We start from the raw sequence: 17,126 nt of genomic DNA, 5'->3' as shown, positions 1-17,126 counted from the left end.
AATTATTCTCGGTAATTTACAATAAGCTCTCAATTACATGTGGGGCGGTCGGGTAGCCTAGCGGTTAAAGCGTTCGCTCGTCACGCCGAAGACCCGGGTTCGATTCCCGACATGGGTACAATGTGTGAAGCCCATTTCTGGTGTCCCCCGCCGTGATATTGCTTGAATATTGCTAAAAGCGGCGTAAAACCATACTCACTCACTCACTCACTCACTCACTCAATTACATGTTGAATAGTTTATTGTTACAGTAGAGTAATTGAACGTATTATGTTTTAGGTAGAGAAACAAGCTGTTGAAAACACCTACAAATCAGGCACCAGTATCGTTGAAGATGCTCAACAGAGATTGTCGACCCTGACCAGGCTGGTGGACGCCAAAACCACTTGACCCTCATTCGCATGGCAAACCGAACCAGGGAACTGTTGCGCCCAAAGAACCGAGGACATTGGACTTTGAGGTACTACTACTAATAAAATGAACTACATAATGCTATTATTCAAATTCTCAGAATAACAGCAATGTTGTAACATAACGAATATTGTATTTTAACACATATTTATATTTTCAGATTGCTGAGGACTTCTTACCCGAAGGCTTCGTCCGTGGCGACATAATTCACAAGGACGAGAGGCATATCATGCTTGCTACTGACCGGCAATTACAGCACCTAAGTAGGAGTGGTCAATGGTTTATGGACGGAACGTTTAAGATTGTCAAACGTCCGTTTCATCAACTGCTGATCAATCATGCTTTTGTGCGTGCCGGCAGTAATTTCAAGTTGATGCCTCTTGTTTTTGTAATTATGTCAAGGCGTCAAACCTCGGAGTACGTCGAAGTCTTGAAGAAGCTTCTAGAGCTACTTCCCAACGATCCTCAAGTCAAGACGATAATCCTGTACTTTGAACAGGCTGCGTGGAAAGCTATCAGTAAAACCCTTCCAGAAGCCCACATCTGTGGATGCCTGTTCCACCTGACTCAGGCAGTCTGGCGGAAATGTCAGGAAATTGGATTGCAGGTATAATATATATTAATGTATTGTACAAAAAAAGAACAGTAATAGAAATAAATAGTAATATTTATCTCATATATGTCTTACATAAATATAATACTAAATATCACTTGTTTCTAGGTAGCCTACATGGAGGATGATGCCATACACAAGTTTGTCAGGAAAATCATGGCACTCCCCTTTGTACCGGCCGCTGCCATCACGAGGATGTTTTTGAGGATAACAGAGCGTGTCCCGGCCACTGGCAAACTGCGTGATCTGATAAACTACTTTCAAGCCCTGTGGATTGCTCATCTCACCTTCTCTCCCAGATCCTGGTCTGTGTTCAACATAGCTGTCAGGACAAACAACTTTGTGGAAGGTAATAATAATACAAATAGTTCAAATACAAATACAAATACACACAATAAAAAATAAACTATATAAAACAATAAAAATGTTTTTATTATACATTAAAATTTCTTTTTTCTCACGTTTTAGGTTGGCACAGACATTTCAATAACAAGGTGAGTGAGCAGTCCCTGGGGATCTACAGATTGATCCCAGAGCTGTTCCACGAGGCCAGTCTGTTGCCTCTACAGTCAAGACTCATTCAGGAGGGACGACTCAGGGCGTATGTGCGCAAATCTTCCACATCTCGTCAAGAGGAGATCCTCGACATATGGTGAAGATACAAAGATGGAGACCTCTCCCTGACCCAAGTACTCTCACAATGTTTGGTTGTACTTGGACCAATATTGTGAAGAGGATGATGATGATGATGTTGACGATGGACATGCCACAAAACTGTATATATGAACATATTTACTTATCTATGAAAACAGGAAATACCATGTAAATACATCACATACATCAAATGACATGTAAATACATCAAATACCATGTAAATAAACCCTATATATTACTACAAAAATCGTTGTTATCGTTATTAAAAATAGAGGTGCCATTTTAGCCCGACACATAGTAGCCGTTTTCGCCAAATGCGGTGCCGTTTTCGCCAGAGAAATCGGTGCCGTTTTAGCCTGCACCCCTTGATTCTACTGAAAAATGGCATACCGGTATATAATTTTCATATCTTGGTACACATGCATTATTTCGGACACTTATCCACCATGTTTGTTTGATGCTACTAATAAAGCCTCACGCGACAGCATCACTATTTGATACATATCATCGATCCCAATTGCGTGGATCGATGCTCATGTTATCAATCACTGGATTGTCTGGTCCAGACTCGATTATTTACATACGCCGTCATATAGCTGGAATATTGCTGAGTGCGGCGTTAAACAACAAACCAACCAACACTATTTGACAAAAAAGACTTCATATACTTACAAAAGCATTTAATTCCAGCCCCAGTTATTTTAGCAAGGTCTGAAAAACTTAGAGGCTGTTACAAAGGAGTGAGCTCATGCACATCCCTCATCAAAATGGCAGAAGGTGTCTGGTGTACTGCATTCTTGCCCACATCTTCAGTTTTTATTATTTAGCAGCAACATAGACCATATGATTCTTTTTAACTTTGCTATATACACATTTCCATTTATTAACAATAGCAGAGACCATGAAATCATGGTCTTTGACAAAGTAATGGTTGTCACTCTATCCTTGTATTATGTGCTTTCTAGTCCCAAAGATATATTTCTGATTATGTGTCTTAATTACAATCCCAATACACTAAAATGAAGTCTTACCTCTGAGAATATTTGTTTCTGTTACCACTTTAATGGTCAAATGACCATGTCTCATTATTATCCCCCGGTCAACAAAGTTGGCGGGGGATATAGAAACGGGCTCCGTCCGTCACGTTTCGTTTCCGGAGCATAACTCATACACCGTTCAATATTTTTTCATCAAACTTTGCAGGTCTGTCAGGTACATGCTGAACTGGTGCCTTTTGTTATTTAGAAATTTTAGAAATTTTTATTTTTTACTTTTCCATGGCAACAAGATGGACTTAGGTTCTGTGAGGGTAGGGTTCGTTTCCGGAGCATAACTCATAAACCGTTTAATATTTTTTCATCAAACTTTGCAGGTCTGTCAGGTACATGCTGAACTGGTGCCTTTTGCTATTTAGAAATTTTAGAAATTTTTATTTTCTTACGTTTCCATGGCAGCAAGATGGACTTAGGTTCCAAACTCTTCTTTTTTTTACAATTTCCATGACAAGTTCCACCTCGGTTAAAAAAGGTTAGGGTTTGATTAGATTTAATTATGTCATAAATTCTGCAACAGGGGCGGGGGATATAGCCACATTAGTGGCAAACTCTTGTTTTTATAGTGATAATGCCTTACTGAGCGAGATAAGTCAATCCGGCACCATCATGATTGTTACCGTCACATGATTTCGAGCCCCTCAAAATAGATGCACAACATGATCAGTTACATGACATAACAGACAGAAAGTTTACAAACAGCAGCCGAGACATCATCGGTGCAAACTATTGTTCACAGCACCTTTAGAATACAGTACCACAACTTCACGTGAGAATGATCTCTGCTGTAGGTCACATGTCACTAAGACAAGCAACCAGTTTTTGTGAGAATCCGTTGGACGCGAACCCCCCGACCTTCGGATTGTTAGCCCTAAAGCTAACTGACTGAGCTACGTCCACACTTTGAAACTAAGTGCAGATTAACCTAGTCATGTCTACGTCATACCGGAACTGCACAAAAAGGGTAGAATAGGTGAAGAACACTTACAAGAGTTACAGGTAGGCATCGGGTCTCGTGACATTAGTCTACGAGCACTTACGAATGATCCCGATGCCATTTGGCACACTCTTCCCATTCCGTAATCTACAAGTTACCGAGCGGTGAAGAATGAGCCGAAATGGTGAACTGAAAATGGCTCCAGGTGTTGAAGTCGCTGGGTATGCATGAATGACATGATATTTAAAAATTTGTCGGGTGATTTTTGTGACAGAAAAGTGTGGTAGGGAACACTGTAAGGATAATTGTTTGGTACTATGGAGGGATAAGTATGGCTGGTTACGACACAAGAGTGAGTTGCGGGATGATTTCGCTTTTGAATCAGTACTGAATAGATGTAGTGGATGAAAGTGGCTTGTGTGTATGTTCCAGGACAGTTTCCAGTAGTGATGGGACGATACACCGATGCATCGGTGGATCGCAATATTTAACTTCCCGATACAAGTATCGATCACAGACAAGTATCATGATACGTATCGGATCGTGAACAAGAAATCCTGATACATATCGGATTGCACAGTTGGTGTATTGTCCCAGCCCTAGATTCCAGTGGCCATAATATTCGACACTAAAACCATTTCAGCTCAACGTTTTTGAGTGAAGAATATTAGGAGCCACTATAGAATCTATACTAGCTACTAAACTAGTGCCTAACCCTAATGATTGTATAGCTAGGGTTGATATATATGGTAAAGGGGATCCAGTGGATAAGGATAGAATTCGGGTAATCTAATAGCCACTAAACGGGTACCTAACCCTAATGATCATAAAGGGCTGATTGATTGTAAAGGGGATCCAAGGGTTAAGGATAGAGTTTAGGATAACCTACTCCAACACCGGCGACAACTGCTTGTGTTGAGTGCCAATATTATATCCCTAGTAAACTGCATTCCTGTGCATAATAATGAAAATTAATTAATCCCAAGAATAATATATGTATATTAGTTCCTATTTATAATCATTTTAGCCACTTGAATTACGGAAAAAAAACGTATTAAAACATATATTGAAAATAAAAGTGCTTTCATAAACTAGCACTTGCTATGAAATGTGCGGCCTTCAGGCTATTTTTAGTAAACAAATATTCAAAACTCTCAACATCACTGGACTTATTCAACGACATAGCGTGTGGAGATAATAGATCACGAAGAGGAGCTTATGCACACTCGATGACATCTGACGTCACAGGGCATTGTTTCACCGGTGTGACTGGCAACAAAATACTACAAATTACGTCATAGGGTATTGTGGCCTGTCTGAAAAGTTTGTGGTACTGTATTCTAAAAGTAGGCCAGGCCGATTGTTCTGATGCAAACTTTTCATCAGATCAAGTTTGATTAAATTGTGCATTAGTGAAAAAGTAAGTTTTGAGGTATTTTCATGACTATTTCAATATCTTACCTCATGAAGCTTAATTTGTAACAACTTCAGCGGCAATTGGCAAACACTCTGCTGTCTTTCACCTTGATTTTGTCATTAAGGGCATGGACACATGTCTGTTAATAGGGGCTGAAAAAAAGGTGAGGCTCGATGACATGTATTGTGGGGATATATGCATATAGATAATCAGGACTTTCTGATCTGTCGCTTATTTTCTATATACAACATAAATATTTCTATTGGTATTAAAACTAAACACTTTGTTTGAGTGGGTTGCAGCAAGCAATGCTTTCAGGGTGGTTACTCTGTCAAATTGAGCTGCATCAACTGACAAATTAAATAAATAGCAATCAATAAAGCTATCCAGGACACCAAAGATCAGTGTAGTCTGTAGTTATGGATAAATAAAGCTGCATCCCCCAACACCTGTGGCAAGAATACTGTGTGTCTATCACCAGCTGATCACTGCCCTGTTGATCAGTGTTTGCTGATTGAAGTTTGCACGTTATGTCATGGAATTCAAACTTTCAGCCAATCAGTAAATTCTACATGAAAGAATGTTTGGACCGCCGAAACTGGAAATTTGCGTTTTGATATGCGCTCAGTTGGCGGGACATAGAATTCTGTCGTTCTTTGGTTAATTGGGGGAGGTTAGTCTTTTAAAATACATATAAACAATTAAAAGAATTTCATAAAAAACAACAATCGGGGGTTTAAATATTCCCTTCTTCCAGTTTCTTATCATAGTTTCTATTGTTGTAAACATCATGTCCACAGCTGGTGTCCACAGATGTTGTTAGTTGACTTGATCAAATGTAATGAATGTTCCTATAGCAAGTCATATTTATGGCGGAGTGGCCTAGTGGTTAAAGCATTCACTCATCCCCCCGAAGACCCAGGTTCAATTCCCCACATGGGTAAAATGTGCGAAGCCCCCCCCCCGTGATATTGCTGGAGGCTAAAAGAGGTTTAAAACAATACTCACTCACCCATTTTTATGGTGTCCTCGCTTAGCAAGCATTACTCCAGACATGTTCTTTCCAGGATGGGGGGTTTATTCAACACGCTGAAGACCCGGGTTCATTCCCCATATGGGTACAATGTGTGAAGCCCATTTCTGGTGTCCCCGTCGTGATATTGCTGGAATATTGCTAAAAGTGGCGTAAAACCATACTCACTCACTCACCCCAGAATGGGGCATATTGTTGCTATGTATGCAGTGACAAGAGTAAGAGTAAATAAGACTAACATTCATTTTTTTTCAGGTCAACAAACCATAGGAATGAGTGAAATAAGCCTACAAAAACAGCTTCAGAAAACTTTCCAAGTCCTTGAATCAGTTGTTTGTCTCTGGGAGAAGACACTGGCAGACTGTGCTTGTACTGTTGCCGCAACAACCAACCTGTGTGAGCAGTACTTTGACTGTAAAGGCTTGGCTGTTGTAACTCTCCCAGTTGGGAAGATATTACCTGATGTCCAGGAGAGATTGCTGTACAAGATTCTGTCAGAGTTGGATAGGAAGGTTGCTGATCTACGTGACAAGCTGTAAGTTCCCATTCAGTTTTTTATGTGATTACTTTCTGGAGGCGGGGGGCGGTCGGGTAGCCTAGTGGTTCAAGCGTTCGCTCGTCACGCCGAAGACCCGGGTTCGATTCCCGACATGGGTACAATGTGTGAAGCCCATTTCTGGTGTCCCCCGCCGTGATATTGCTGGAATATTGCTAAAAGCGGCGTAAAACCATATTCACTCACTCACTCTGGAGGCGGATTTTGTAAAATCGGTGGGGGGGCACATATTACCCAAGAAACACATCTTCCGAAAGCAGGGGAGTCGACTGGCTATACAAGCCCAGTTTCCAGGCTGGAATTTCTGGGCTCGATCATAGTTCTACCCATGGGCGGATACAGAGCGGGGGTGCGCACCCCCCCTTTTTATATCGAAAAAAATCTTTATTTCTGTATAAATTATCATCAAAGACAATAAATAGATCTTAATTGTGCACCCCCCGTTTTAAAAAAAGCTGTATCCGCCCATGACTACCAATGGTTATTGCAAGTTTTGTCCCTTCTATGTCCCACCAATTGACCAATCAGATTCCACCTCTCATATCACTTGCATTTGTTTGTTTCAAACAAAATGGCGGCGCCCAGTCGAGAAGATCTGATCTTTAATCAAGATGTGTTGTAATAAGACAGGCTTTTCCTCTTCAAGTGCATCAAATAACGTGAGCACCTTATTAAAAACATGAAAAGATTTTGAAGATATCTGTTGACGCCCAGTTGACGGTACACATGGTCTGCAAATTCTGCAATCAACTGAAATCTGCATGGCAGTTGCCATGACGTTTATGAACCGAATGTTGATTTCGTTATGCAATTTTGATTGGACTATGCCTTAGACTAATCTTAGTCAGTTAACTCCCTTGACTTGGCAGGTGACAGTTAACAATCAAGAAATAAAGGTGTGTGTGCACCTCCTAGCTGCGTCCCCAATAGATCTGCCAGTACACAGTACAATTCTTTCTGATTGGATTAAACCGGTAATGACGTGTTGATTATCAGTATTATTAGCTCACCGGGTCCGAAGGACCAAGGCGAGCTTATGCCATACCGTGGCGTCCATACGTCAACAATTTATTCAAACGACTTCTTCTTCTGAACCACTTATTGGAAATTAACAAAATTTGACTGGAAGCATGCCATAGGTGCTTGGGATTCAAAAGTGTACAAATGGTGTGGCTGATGCCCCAAGGGGCGGGGCCAAATAGGGTTAATTTGACTATATTGCTTTAAACGACTTCTTCTCTGGAACTAAGACATAGATATCAACCATATTTGGTTGGAAGCATCCCTAGGTGGTGGGGATTCAAAATTGTACAAATGGTGGGGCTGACACCCCCAAGGGGCTGAGGTGCGGGGCCAAATAGGGGTAATTTGTCTATATTGCTTTAAGTGACTTCTTCTCTGAAATTAAGAGATAGATATCAACCGTATTTGGTTGGAAGCATTCTCTGGTGGTGAGGATTCAAAATTGTACAAATGGAAGGGCTGATCCCCCAAGGGGCTGAGGGGCAGGGCCAAATAGGGGTAATTTGTCTATATTGCTTTAAGTGACTTCTCTAAAATTAAGAGATAGATATCAACCGTATTTGGTTGGAAGTATTCTCAGGTGGTGGGAATTCACAATTGTACAAATGGAGGGGCTGACCCCCCAAGGGGCTGAGGGGCGGGGCCAAAAAGTGTTTATAACTTGGACACTGTTAAGATCCCCACCATATAACCATATTTTCTATTGCTGAGTATAATGAGAGGAATGCACATATGCTACCAGGACTGGCCCTTCTGTTCATCTGTCCGGCACTCCTAAAGGAGTTAGAACCTTGACCATAACTTGCAAACCGATATTATCCCCACCGTATAATAAACAGATACATTGTATACATTTGTTTGTTATGAAGAGAATAAAACATTTATGCCAATAGGACTCGCCCTGGGATCCAGCCTTGCCTCTGGAAACTTAGATCCTGGATCATAACATTGAAACGCTTCAGATGTTTTTTCTACATTTGTATCTTGAGAAATACACGTTCAAGATGTCAGATTTGCCATTCACCTATTTTAAATGCTGACAGAGTCAAAATTACAAAATATTTGCAGTATTATATACATGTACAATGTAAATGTATATTTTGTCATGTTTGCATAAATATCCAGGTGAGCGATACAGGCCCTATGGGCCTCTTGTTATTAGTATAAATGGATTTGCATGTATATGAATAAGAGTTATGGTATGAACTTTTATAATGCAATCTTTGATTTTGTTTTTGAATGTTGATTACTGCCAAGTGAATCTTTTGTAAAATTATGTTGCCAATTCTGAAAACAAATGTCCTGGACATCATGGGTGTGAAGGAAGATGAGATGAAAGGGACAAAGCAAATATATATGGGTTTATCGTTAAGGGCTGCTGGAATTTCTTTTACTTTGGAAAAGTGAGTCTCTGATCCAATTTTTGTCAACTTTGGAGCCTTACCATTGATATGAAAACTCACGACTTACAACCTGTTTTTGATTTTCTTTCAGAAGTGCTGTGAAAGTAGCACAAGATAAGTTCTCCAAACATCAAGAACAGTGTGTGAAATTGTACAAGAGACATTCAAATGAACTTGATGTGTATAAGATGACAGAGTCAACAGCAATATGGCCGTCGATGTCTACCATGTTGGAAGTACTGGTGGATTCGGATTGTTTGCTCTTTGACTTGTATCCTTTGTTTGCCTGTGAAATATGTGATCCGGGTTGGCAGGAGTAAAGTTAACAACAAATTTGTATGCATGGCTTGTTACTGGCCCTTCTCCCAACTAACTGGCCTACAACTAAATGGTGGAGGCGGTGAAGTGGCCAAACCTGAGGTCACGTGGCAACCTAGCAGGGCGCCTCACCCCTTAAACGCCTCTTTTGGCACTCTGAAGTTAAATCCTTGCTTCCATTTGCCTCATTTCATGGTGATTTATCAGCAGCTAAAGATGTTGTTGTTCACAACATTACAAAAAGGCGGCTGGTTGTCATTCTACCGAGATGATCGAAATACAGTCAAGTCTCGTTAATCCAACACTTGTTAAACCGACAATCGACTTTATCCGACACTAATGATGGGAACTGATTAAATCAGTACTATTTAGACCCGTCAATCTGACCCATTTCCCCATCCGACGCACCTAATTTGCAACCAATTACCGAAATCACTCATTAATCAGTCTCGTTAATCCAACACAGTGATCAGCTTACTCTGTGGTACTCCGCGAGTACACAGCCTATGTTTTGATGCAAGACGAGTCGGCTGGTAGCTGCATATTACAACAGCTGCAGAGATAAACTTGCTTAACAATAAACAATTAATGCTTTAAATAAAGAAAACAGGATTAATCACATGCTTAGATTACCTCATTCTCATTAAAATCAGATACAAGTTCTCACTATCGCCGAGGACATCCCATTACAGGTCACGTCAGAACAACCTTTCGCGAACTATGACCAACCAATGAAATGACAAATAGGAAGTCAACATTAGCCAATTTAGGAAGCAGCTTTCTTAAGCGCTGCAGTACCAGTTTCAAACTTGCGACTTCCATTCCAGACTATGCTTTTTAAAGTATCTTGAATCAGTCATACAACCCGTAACAGTTGTTTTGTGTTGAGCTTCAGAGGTTGCATGATTAGAAAACATTTTCCGCGAACAATGTAACATAACAATATGAATATTTCATTTTTATTTTTTTACTACGTGTTTGTATCGTTATCTATCGTTTAGTTGTCCGATTTTCGATCACGAACGTTTATACTACTTAATTTCGTTTATCTGACATACTTGTTAATCCGACATAATCATATGCAACCAAATATGTTGGATTAACGGGACTTGACTGTATATCTTTCTTTGAGTTAACCATTCACACGACCTCATTCCTCCTAAATATTTTCTCATCGAGCAGTGTCCAGTTAAAAAAATTAATCATTCACGGAGAAGGGGTAAAATTTTGACAAGCCAGATGGGCCATTCTACTTTATGTTTCAGCAAGCCCCTTGTAGTTTTAACTGGCAATGGACCAAGGGGCCAGCAGTTAAATCGAGCCCTGGTTAGACTAGACTAGCATGTCATGCCTGTTGTGACAGCAGACAAATTCATGATTAGGTAGTCAAGACCTGTGACTTTGTTTGGCAGATCGTGTGACATCGTGCCCCTCTGTATGGACTCATGCTATCAACCACTTGTTTGAGAATTCATTAAGTACAAGCCACCCAGATCCAGCTAGAATATTCCTGACTGTAGCGTTAAACAACATTTGCTCATTGACTTACAAAAAATTTCATTGTGTAGATATAAACTATATAACTGTCTGGCATTTTTATGAAATATATCTTTTCCCAAGGTGATAAACAATGATTTTTATCATAACCAATGACATTATGTTTTACAACTCTCAATTTATCATATATTTTGAAGGTTGAAAATTTGTATACACCTACTTAAGTTTAGAGTGAAGAGACACAGTGTAGGTGTTACTGCAGGAGAAGAACCTGTCACTATGCAATGGGTGAGGGATGTGAGAGATGTTGTTAGATTTAGGATTTCATGTTAGTGCAAATGGTAGTACACTATGTCTGTCTGTAACTGTGTACTGGGTACAGCGTGTTGCCATGGAGGAAGTGGAAACATAATGGGGGTGCTCTTGCTTTTGTACATTAACATTTCATGTCTTTTGTGACTTAATCATAATTATGTTAGAATGACAAAGACAATATCAGCAATATTGATTAACCATTTAAAGACACAGCATTTCATGTCGTTAATGTATTTTATAAGGGAAGATAAGGGTTGCCAATCAAGTATTGGTTCAGTTTTCATCAGATCAGATTATGAATAATTCAGCTTATTCAGTTCAGTATGGTGTATTTCGTCTTGATGAAGATAGATATGACTATGACTGTTTGATTTCCTTATCGAAAAGATATAATCTAAAGATGCATTGGATAGAACAGTTATCAGAAGAGAAGACCTTAAACTGTGAAACTTTGACACACTCATGGTCTTCAGGGGATAAGGATATTTTACAAAACCTGAAAGGTAAGATGTATGCATTAACGTGTATCAGCATATTGTTTAGGACAAATGAGCCACAAATAGTTTAAAACACTTTCTACTTTGAAGATTTTCTTTGGGCAGGTAATTATTAATGAACAGCAATGTTTTGCATCAGTTATAAATCCTATAACACAATATTCATGCTTAACATTACAAGATTAGACTTGTTTGATTGGCTAGATATATAGAAATTATTATACGAGCATGTGTGTCATACTGATTTTACGAAACGAGAGTCAGAATTCTTGTAATTCAGAGGGAGAGCGCGAGTAATACATGAATTCCTAAATTCTTCAAGTTTCATAAAATCAGAATGACACACATGCGAGTGTAATGATTTCTTTATTACCTATTATTTCTTACACTTTATGAGCTCCCCATTAGAAAAAGAGGCACTGATCATGACCGTCGTCTTAGAAACAACAATTGTTGAATGACGTCAATAATCTTCAGCTATGACATGACATCTTTTCTAGTGTGATGTCACCTATGTCACAATAAGATTTTAAAAGATGTCAACAGTGCTGTCCATATAGTGTAAACAATATGCTGTTGCGTGTGAAATAATATTTGCACTAGTGCACATACAATTTTTATGAACTCTAACCCAATATTACATTTCTTACCCTATGGGTAATACTCTAAGACATGACTCAGGTCAGGTTTTCAAGGTAGCTATGACAAGGTACACAATTGTTCATCATGTCCTTGGTGTGTTAGTCTATGAAGCCAGTAATCAAGACTATTGCAAAGCAATACTCCAGTGAATTTACATGGTATGGTGTACTGATTAAGAAAATAAGCTCTCCTATGCTTATTCCATCACAGAATAAGTGTAATAGCCGTCTAGAATACGGATGTTTTTGTTAACATTAGCAAACCTGTCAACTACAAAGTTGGCAGAAAGTGAGATCTAGGTTCAGGAAGAAGTCCTGATTGGGAGTCCTTGTAGGGGTCGATGGTGTAAAGGTATGGTAGAGGGTTCATGTTCAGGGTGGCCTTGTAGGGTGGCCTTGTAGGGAATCCTTGTAAGGGTCGGTGGTGTAAAGGTATGGTAGGAGGGTTCATGTTCAGGGTGGCCTTGTAGAGAGTCCTTGTAAGGGTCGGTGGTGTAAAGGTATGGTAGAGGGTTCATGTTCAGGGTGGCCTTGTAGAGAGTCCTTGTAGGGGTCGGTGGTGTAAAGGTATGGTAGGAGGGTTCATGTTCAGGGTGGCCTTGTAGAGAGTCCTTGTAGGGGTCGGTGGTGTAAAGGTATGGTAGGAGGGTTCATGTTCAGGGTGGCCTTGTAGAGAGTCCTTGTAGGGGTCGGTGGTGTAAAGGTATGGTAGAGGGTTCATTTTCAAGGTGGCCTTGTAGGGAATCCTTGTAAGGGTCGGTGGTGTAAAGGTATGGTAGAGGGTTCATGTTCAGGGTGGCCTTGTAGGGAATTCTTGTAGGGAATCCTTGTAGGGAATCCTTGTAAGGGTCGGTGGTGTAAAGGTATGGTAGAGGGTTCATGTTCAAGGTGGCCTTGCAAGGAGTCCTTGTAGGGGTCGGTTGTGTAAAGGTATGGTAGGGGGTTCATGTTCAGGGTGGCCTTGTAGAGAGTCCTTGTAGGGAATCCTTGTAGGGGTCGGTGGTGTAAAGGTATGGTAGAGGGTTCATGTTCAGGGTGGCCTTGTAGGGTGGCCTTGTAGAGAGTCCTTGTAGGGGTCGGTGGTGTAAAGGTATGGTAGGAGGGTTCATGTTCAGGGTGGCCTTGTAGAGAGTCCTTGTTGGGGTCGATGGTGTAAAGGTATGGTAGAGGGTTCATGTTCAGGGTGGCCTTGTAGAGAGTCCTTGTAGGGGTCGATGGTGTAAAGGTATGGTAGAGGGTTCATGTTCAGGGTGGCCTTGTAGAGAGTCCTTGTAGGGGTCGATGGTGTAAAGGTATGGTAGAGGGTTCATGTTCAGGGTGGCCTTGTAGGGAGTCCTTGTAGGGGTCGATGGTGTAAAGGTATGGTAGAGGGTTCATGTTCAGGGTGGCCTTGTAGGGAGTCCTTGTAGGGGTCGATGGTGTAAAGGTATGGTAGGAGGGTTCATGTTCAGGGTGGCCTTGTAGAGAGTCCTTGTAGGGGTCGATGGTGTAAAGGTATGGTAGAGGGTTCATGTTCAGGGTGGCCTTGTAGGGAGTCCTTGTAGGGGTCGATGGTGTAAAGGTATGGTAGAGTGTTCATGTTCAGGGTGGCCTTGTAGAGAGTCCTTGTTGGGGTCGGTGGTGTAAAGGTATGGTAGGGGGTTCATGTTCAGGGTGGCCTTGTAGAGAGTCCTTGTATGGGTCGATGGTGTAAAGGTATGGTAGAGGGTTCATGTTCAGGGTGGCCTTGTAGGGAATTCTTGTAGGGAATCCTTGAAAGTGTCGGTGGTGTAAAGGTATGGTAGGGGTTCATGTTCAGGGTGGCCTTGTAGAGAGTCCTTGTAGGGGTCGGTGGTGTAAAGGTATGGTAGAGGGTTCATGTTCAGGGTGGCCTTGTAGGGAGTCCTTGTAGGGGTCGGTGGTGTAAAGGTATGGTAGAGGGTTCATGTTCAGGGTGGCCTTGTAGGGAGTCCTTGTAGGGGTCGATGGTGTAAAGGTATGGTAGAGGGTTCATGTTCAGGGTGACCTTGTAGGGTGTCCTTGTAGGGGTCGATGGTGTAAAGGTATGGTAGAGGGTTCATGTTCAGGGTGGCCTTGTAGGGAGTCCTTGTAAGGGTTGATGTTGTAAAGGTATGGTAGGGGGTTCATGTTCAGGGTGGCCTTGTAGAGAGTCCTTGTAAGGGTTGATGTTGTAAAGGTATGGTTGGGGGGTCCAGACGGGGGTCTAGTCCATCTTGGGGCCTATTATATCAAGAGTCTAATGTGTAACATGTTCTGTGAAAATTCACAGCTATGAACTTGGTGTTACCATTGTTGGTGATTGTAGGTTGTTTATTTTGATGGTCTGAACCACTGTTACAAATGTTATGTTGCCATTTCAACAGTGTTGTGATATGGCAGTACCTTTGCCTTTCCACAGTGTTGGTTTGCCATCTTTATTTTCACATTCTGAAAAAGTTGTTAGGCAGAAGATTACACATGGACACCCACATGACTCTTCAAACAAAATGTGTTGGGGATTAAAGAAATGACGAGTAATCCTTGGAAGTGATATCATTGTGATATGGTAGGTTTCATTACAATTAATGCCCACTTTTGTCTGTATTGTGTGTGACCAGGGATGGATAGATCATTGCTCAGATGCTATGACATCACTATGAGGAATACATTGATCATTATGATTTAAAACATTCACTCACTCACTTTTATTTTCAGATTCTCTCTGTCATCTGACATTCTTTGTACAAGAGAGGGTTTGACACAGTGCCGATCGCAACATTGTCCTCTCTCCACTAGACTCTAGTCTGTATCCCAGGCTGCAGCCTGTAACACCACCAACACGGAGTATCTCAGGCTGCACCCTGTAACACCACCAACACGGAGTATCTCAGGCTGCACCCTGTAACACCACCAACACGGAGTATCTCAGGCTGCACCCTGTAACACCACCAACACGGAGTATCTCAGGCTGCACCCTGTCACACCACCAACACGGAGTATCTCAGGCTGCACCCTGTAACACCACCAACACGGAGTATCCCAGGCTGTACCCTGTAACACCACCAACACGGAGTATCCCAGGCTGCACCCTGTAACACCACCAACACGGAGTAACCAACACAGAGTATCTCAGGCTGCACCCTGTAACACCACCAACACGGAGTATCCCAGGCTGCACCCTGTAACACCACCAACACGGAGTATCCCAGGCTGCACCCTGTAACACCACCAACACGGAGTAACCAACACGGAGTATCTCAGGCTGCACCCTGTAACACCACCAACACGGAGTATCCCAGGCTGCACCCTGTAACGCCACCAACACGGAGTATCTCAGGCTGTACCCTGTAACACCACCAACACGGAGTATCTCAGGCTGCACCCTGTAACACAACCAACACGGAGTAACCAACACGGAGTATCTCAGGCTGCACCCTGTAACACCACCAACACGGAGTATCTCAGGCTGCACCCTGTAACGCCACCAACACGGAGTATTTCAGGCTGCACCCTGTAACACCACCAACACGGAGTAACCAACACGGAGTATCTCAGGCTGCACCCTGTAACACCACCAACACGGAGTAACCAACACGGAGTAACCAACACGGAGTATCCCAGGCTGCACCCTGTAACACCACCAACACGGAGTATCCCAGGCTGCACCCTGTAACACCACCAACACGGAGTATCCCAGGCTGCACCCTGTAACGCCACCAACACGGAGTATCTCAGGCTGCACCCTGTAACACCACCAACACGGAGTATTTCAGGCTGCACCCTGTAACACCACCAACACGGAGTAACCAACACGGAGTATCTCAGGCTGCACCCTGTAACACCACCAACACGGAGTATCTCAGGCTGCACCCTGTAACACCACCAACACGAAGTATCCCAGGCTGCACCCTGTAACACCACCAACACGGAGTATCTCAGGCTGCACCCTGTAACACCACCAACACGGAGTATCTCAGGCTGCACCCTGTAACACCACCAACACGGAGTATCTCAGGCTGCACCCTGTAACGCCACCAACACGGAGTATTTCAGGCTGCACCCTGTAACACCACCAACACGGAGTATCTCAGGCTGCACCCTGTAACGCCACCAACACGGAGTATCCCAGGCTGCACCCTGTAACGCCACCAACACGGAGTATCTCAGGCTGCACCCTGTAACACCACCAACACGGAGTATCTCAGGCTGCACCCTGTAACACCACCAACACGGAGTAACCAACACGGAGTATCTCAGGCTGCACCCTGTAACACCACCAACACGGAGTATCTCAGGCTGCACCCTGTAACGCCACCAGCACGGAGTATCTCAGGCTGCACCCTGTAACACCACCAACACGGAGTAACCAACACAGAGTATCTCAGGCTGCACCCTGTAACACCACCAACACGGAGTATCCCAGGCTGCACCCTGTAACACCACCAACACGGAGTATCCCAGGCTGCACCCTGTAACACCACCAACACGGAGTATTTCAGGCTGCACCCTGTAACACCACCAACACGGAGTATCCCAGGCTGCACCCTGTAACACCACCAACACGGAGTATCTCAGGCTGCACCCTGTAACACCACCAACACGGAGTATCCCAGGCTGTACCCTGTAACACCACCAACACGGAGTATTTCAGGCAGTATCTGGTAACATGGACATGGGAGGAAGTACCATGTGCACATACAGAACTCAATGAAGGTGCTGATAATGAGAAGGAGATCTGTAACACTGTAGATAAGCAGTGAAAAAGTTGTCTTTCAACATG

At 42.5% G+C, this 17,126-nt stretch overlaps 2 protein-coding genes across 2 annotated transcripts in view; both read left to right on the top strand.

Annotated features, from left to right (window-relative positions):
* Positions 1-1,950, top strand: part of LOC124138963 — a 2,361-nt gene extending 411 nt beyond the window's left edge. Inside the window, exons 2-5 of the mRNA XM_046505890.2 lie at positions 280-460; positions 572-1,018; positions 1,133-1,373; positions 1,493-1,950. Of these exons, the coding sequence (XP_046361846.2) occupies positions 641-1,018; positions 1,133-1,373; positions 1,493-1,680 (807 nt within the window). The 5' untranslated portion in view covers positions 280-460; positions 572-640 and the 3' untranslated portion in view covers positions 1,681-1,950. The remainder of the gene's footprint in view (positions 1-279; positions 461-571; positions 1,019-1,132; positions 1,374-1,492) is intronic.
* Positions 1-17,126, top strand: part of LOC124138964 (uncharacterized protein C1orf109-like) — an 18,139-nt gene extending 1,013 nt beyond the window's left edge. Inside the window, exons 2-5 of the mRNA XM_046505892.2 lie at positions 6,373-6,652; positions 9,191-9,370; positions 11,617-11,732; positions 15,062-17,126. Of these exons, the coding sequence (XP_046361848.2) occupies positions 6,390-6,652; positions 9,191-9,370; positions 11,617-11,732; positions 15,062-15,105 (603 nt within the window). The 5' untranslated portion in view covers positions 6,373-6,389 and the 3' untranslated portion in view covers positions 15,106-17,126. The remainder of the gene's footprint in view (positions 1-6,372; positions 6,653-9,190; positions 9,371-11,616; positions 11,733-15,061) is intronic.

Source organism: Haliotis rufescens, unplaced genomic scaffold, assembly GCF_023055435.1.
Source record: "Haliotis rufescens isolate VD_foot unplaced genomic scaffold, xgHalRufe1.0.p SCAF_19, whole genome shotgun sequence".
NCBI classification, from domain to species: Eukaryota; Metazoa; Mollusca; class Gastropoda; order Lepetellida; family Haliotidae; genus Haliotis; species Haliotis rufescens.
The sequence above is the reverse complement of the archived record's forward strand: the minus strand, read 5'-3'. Positions and strand labels throughout refer to the sequence as shown.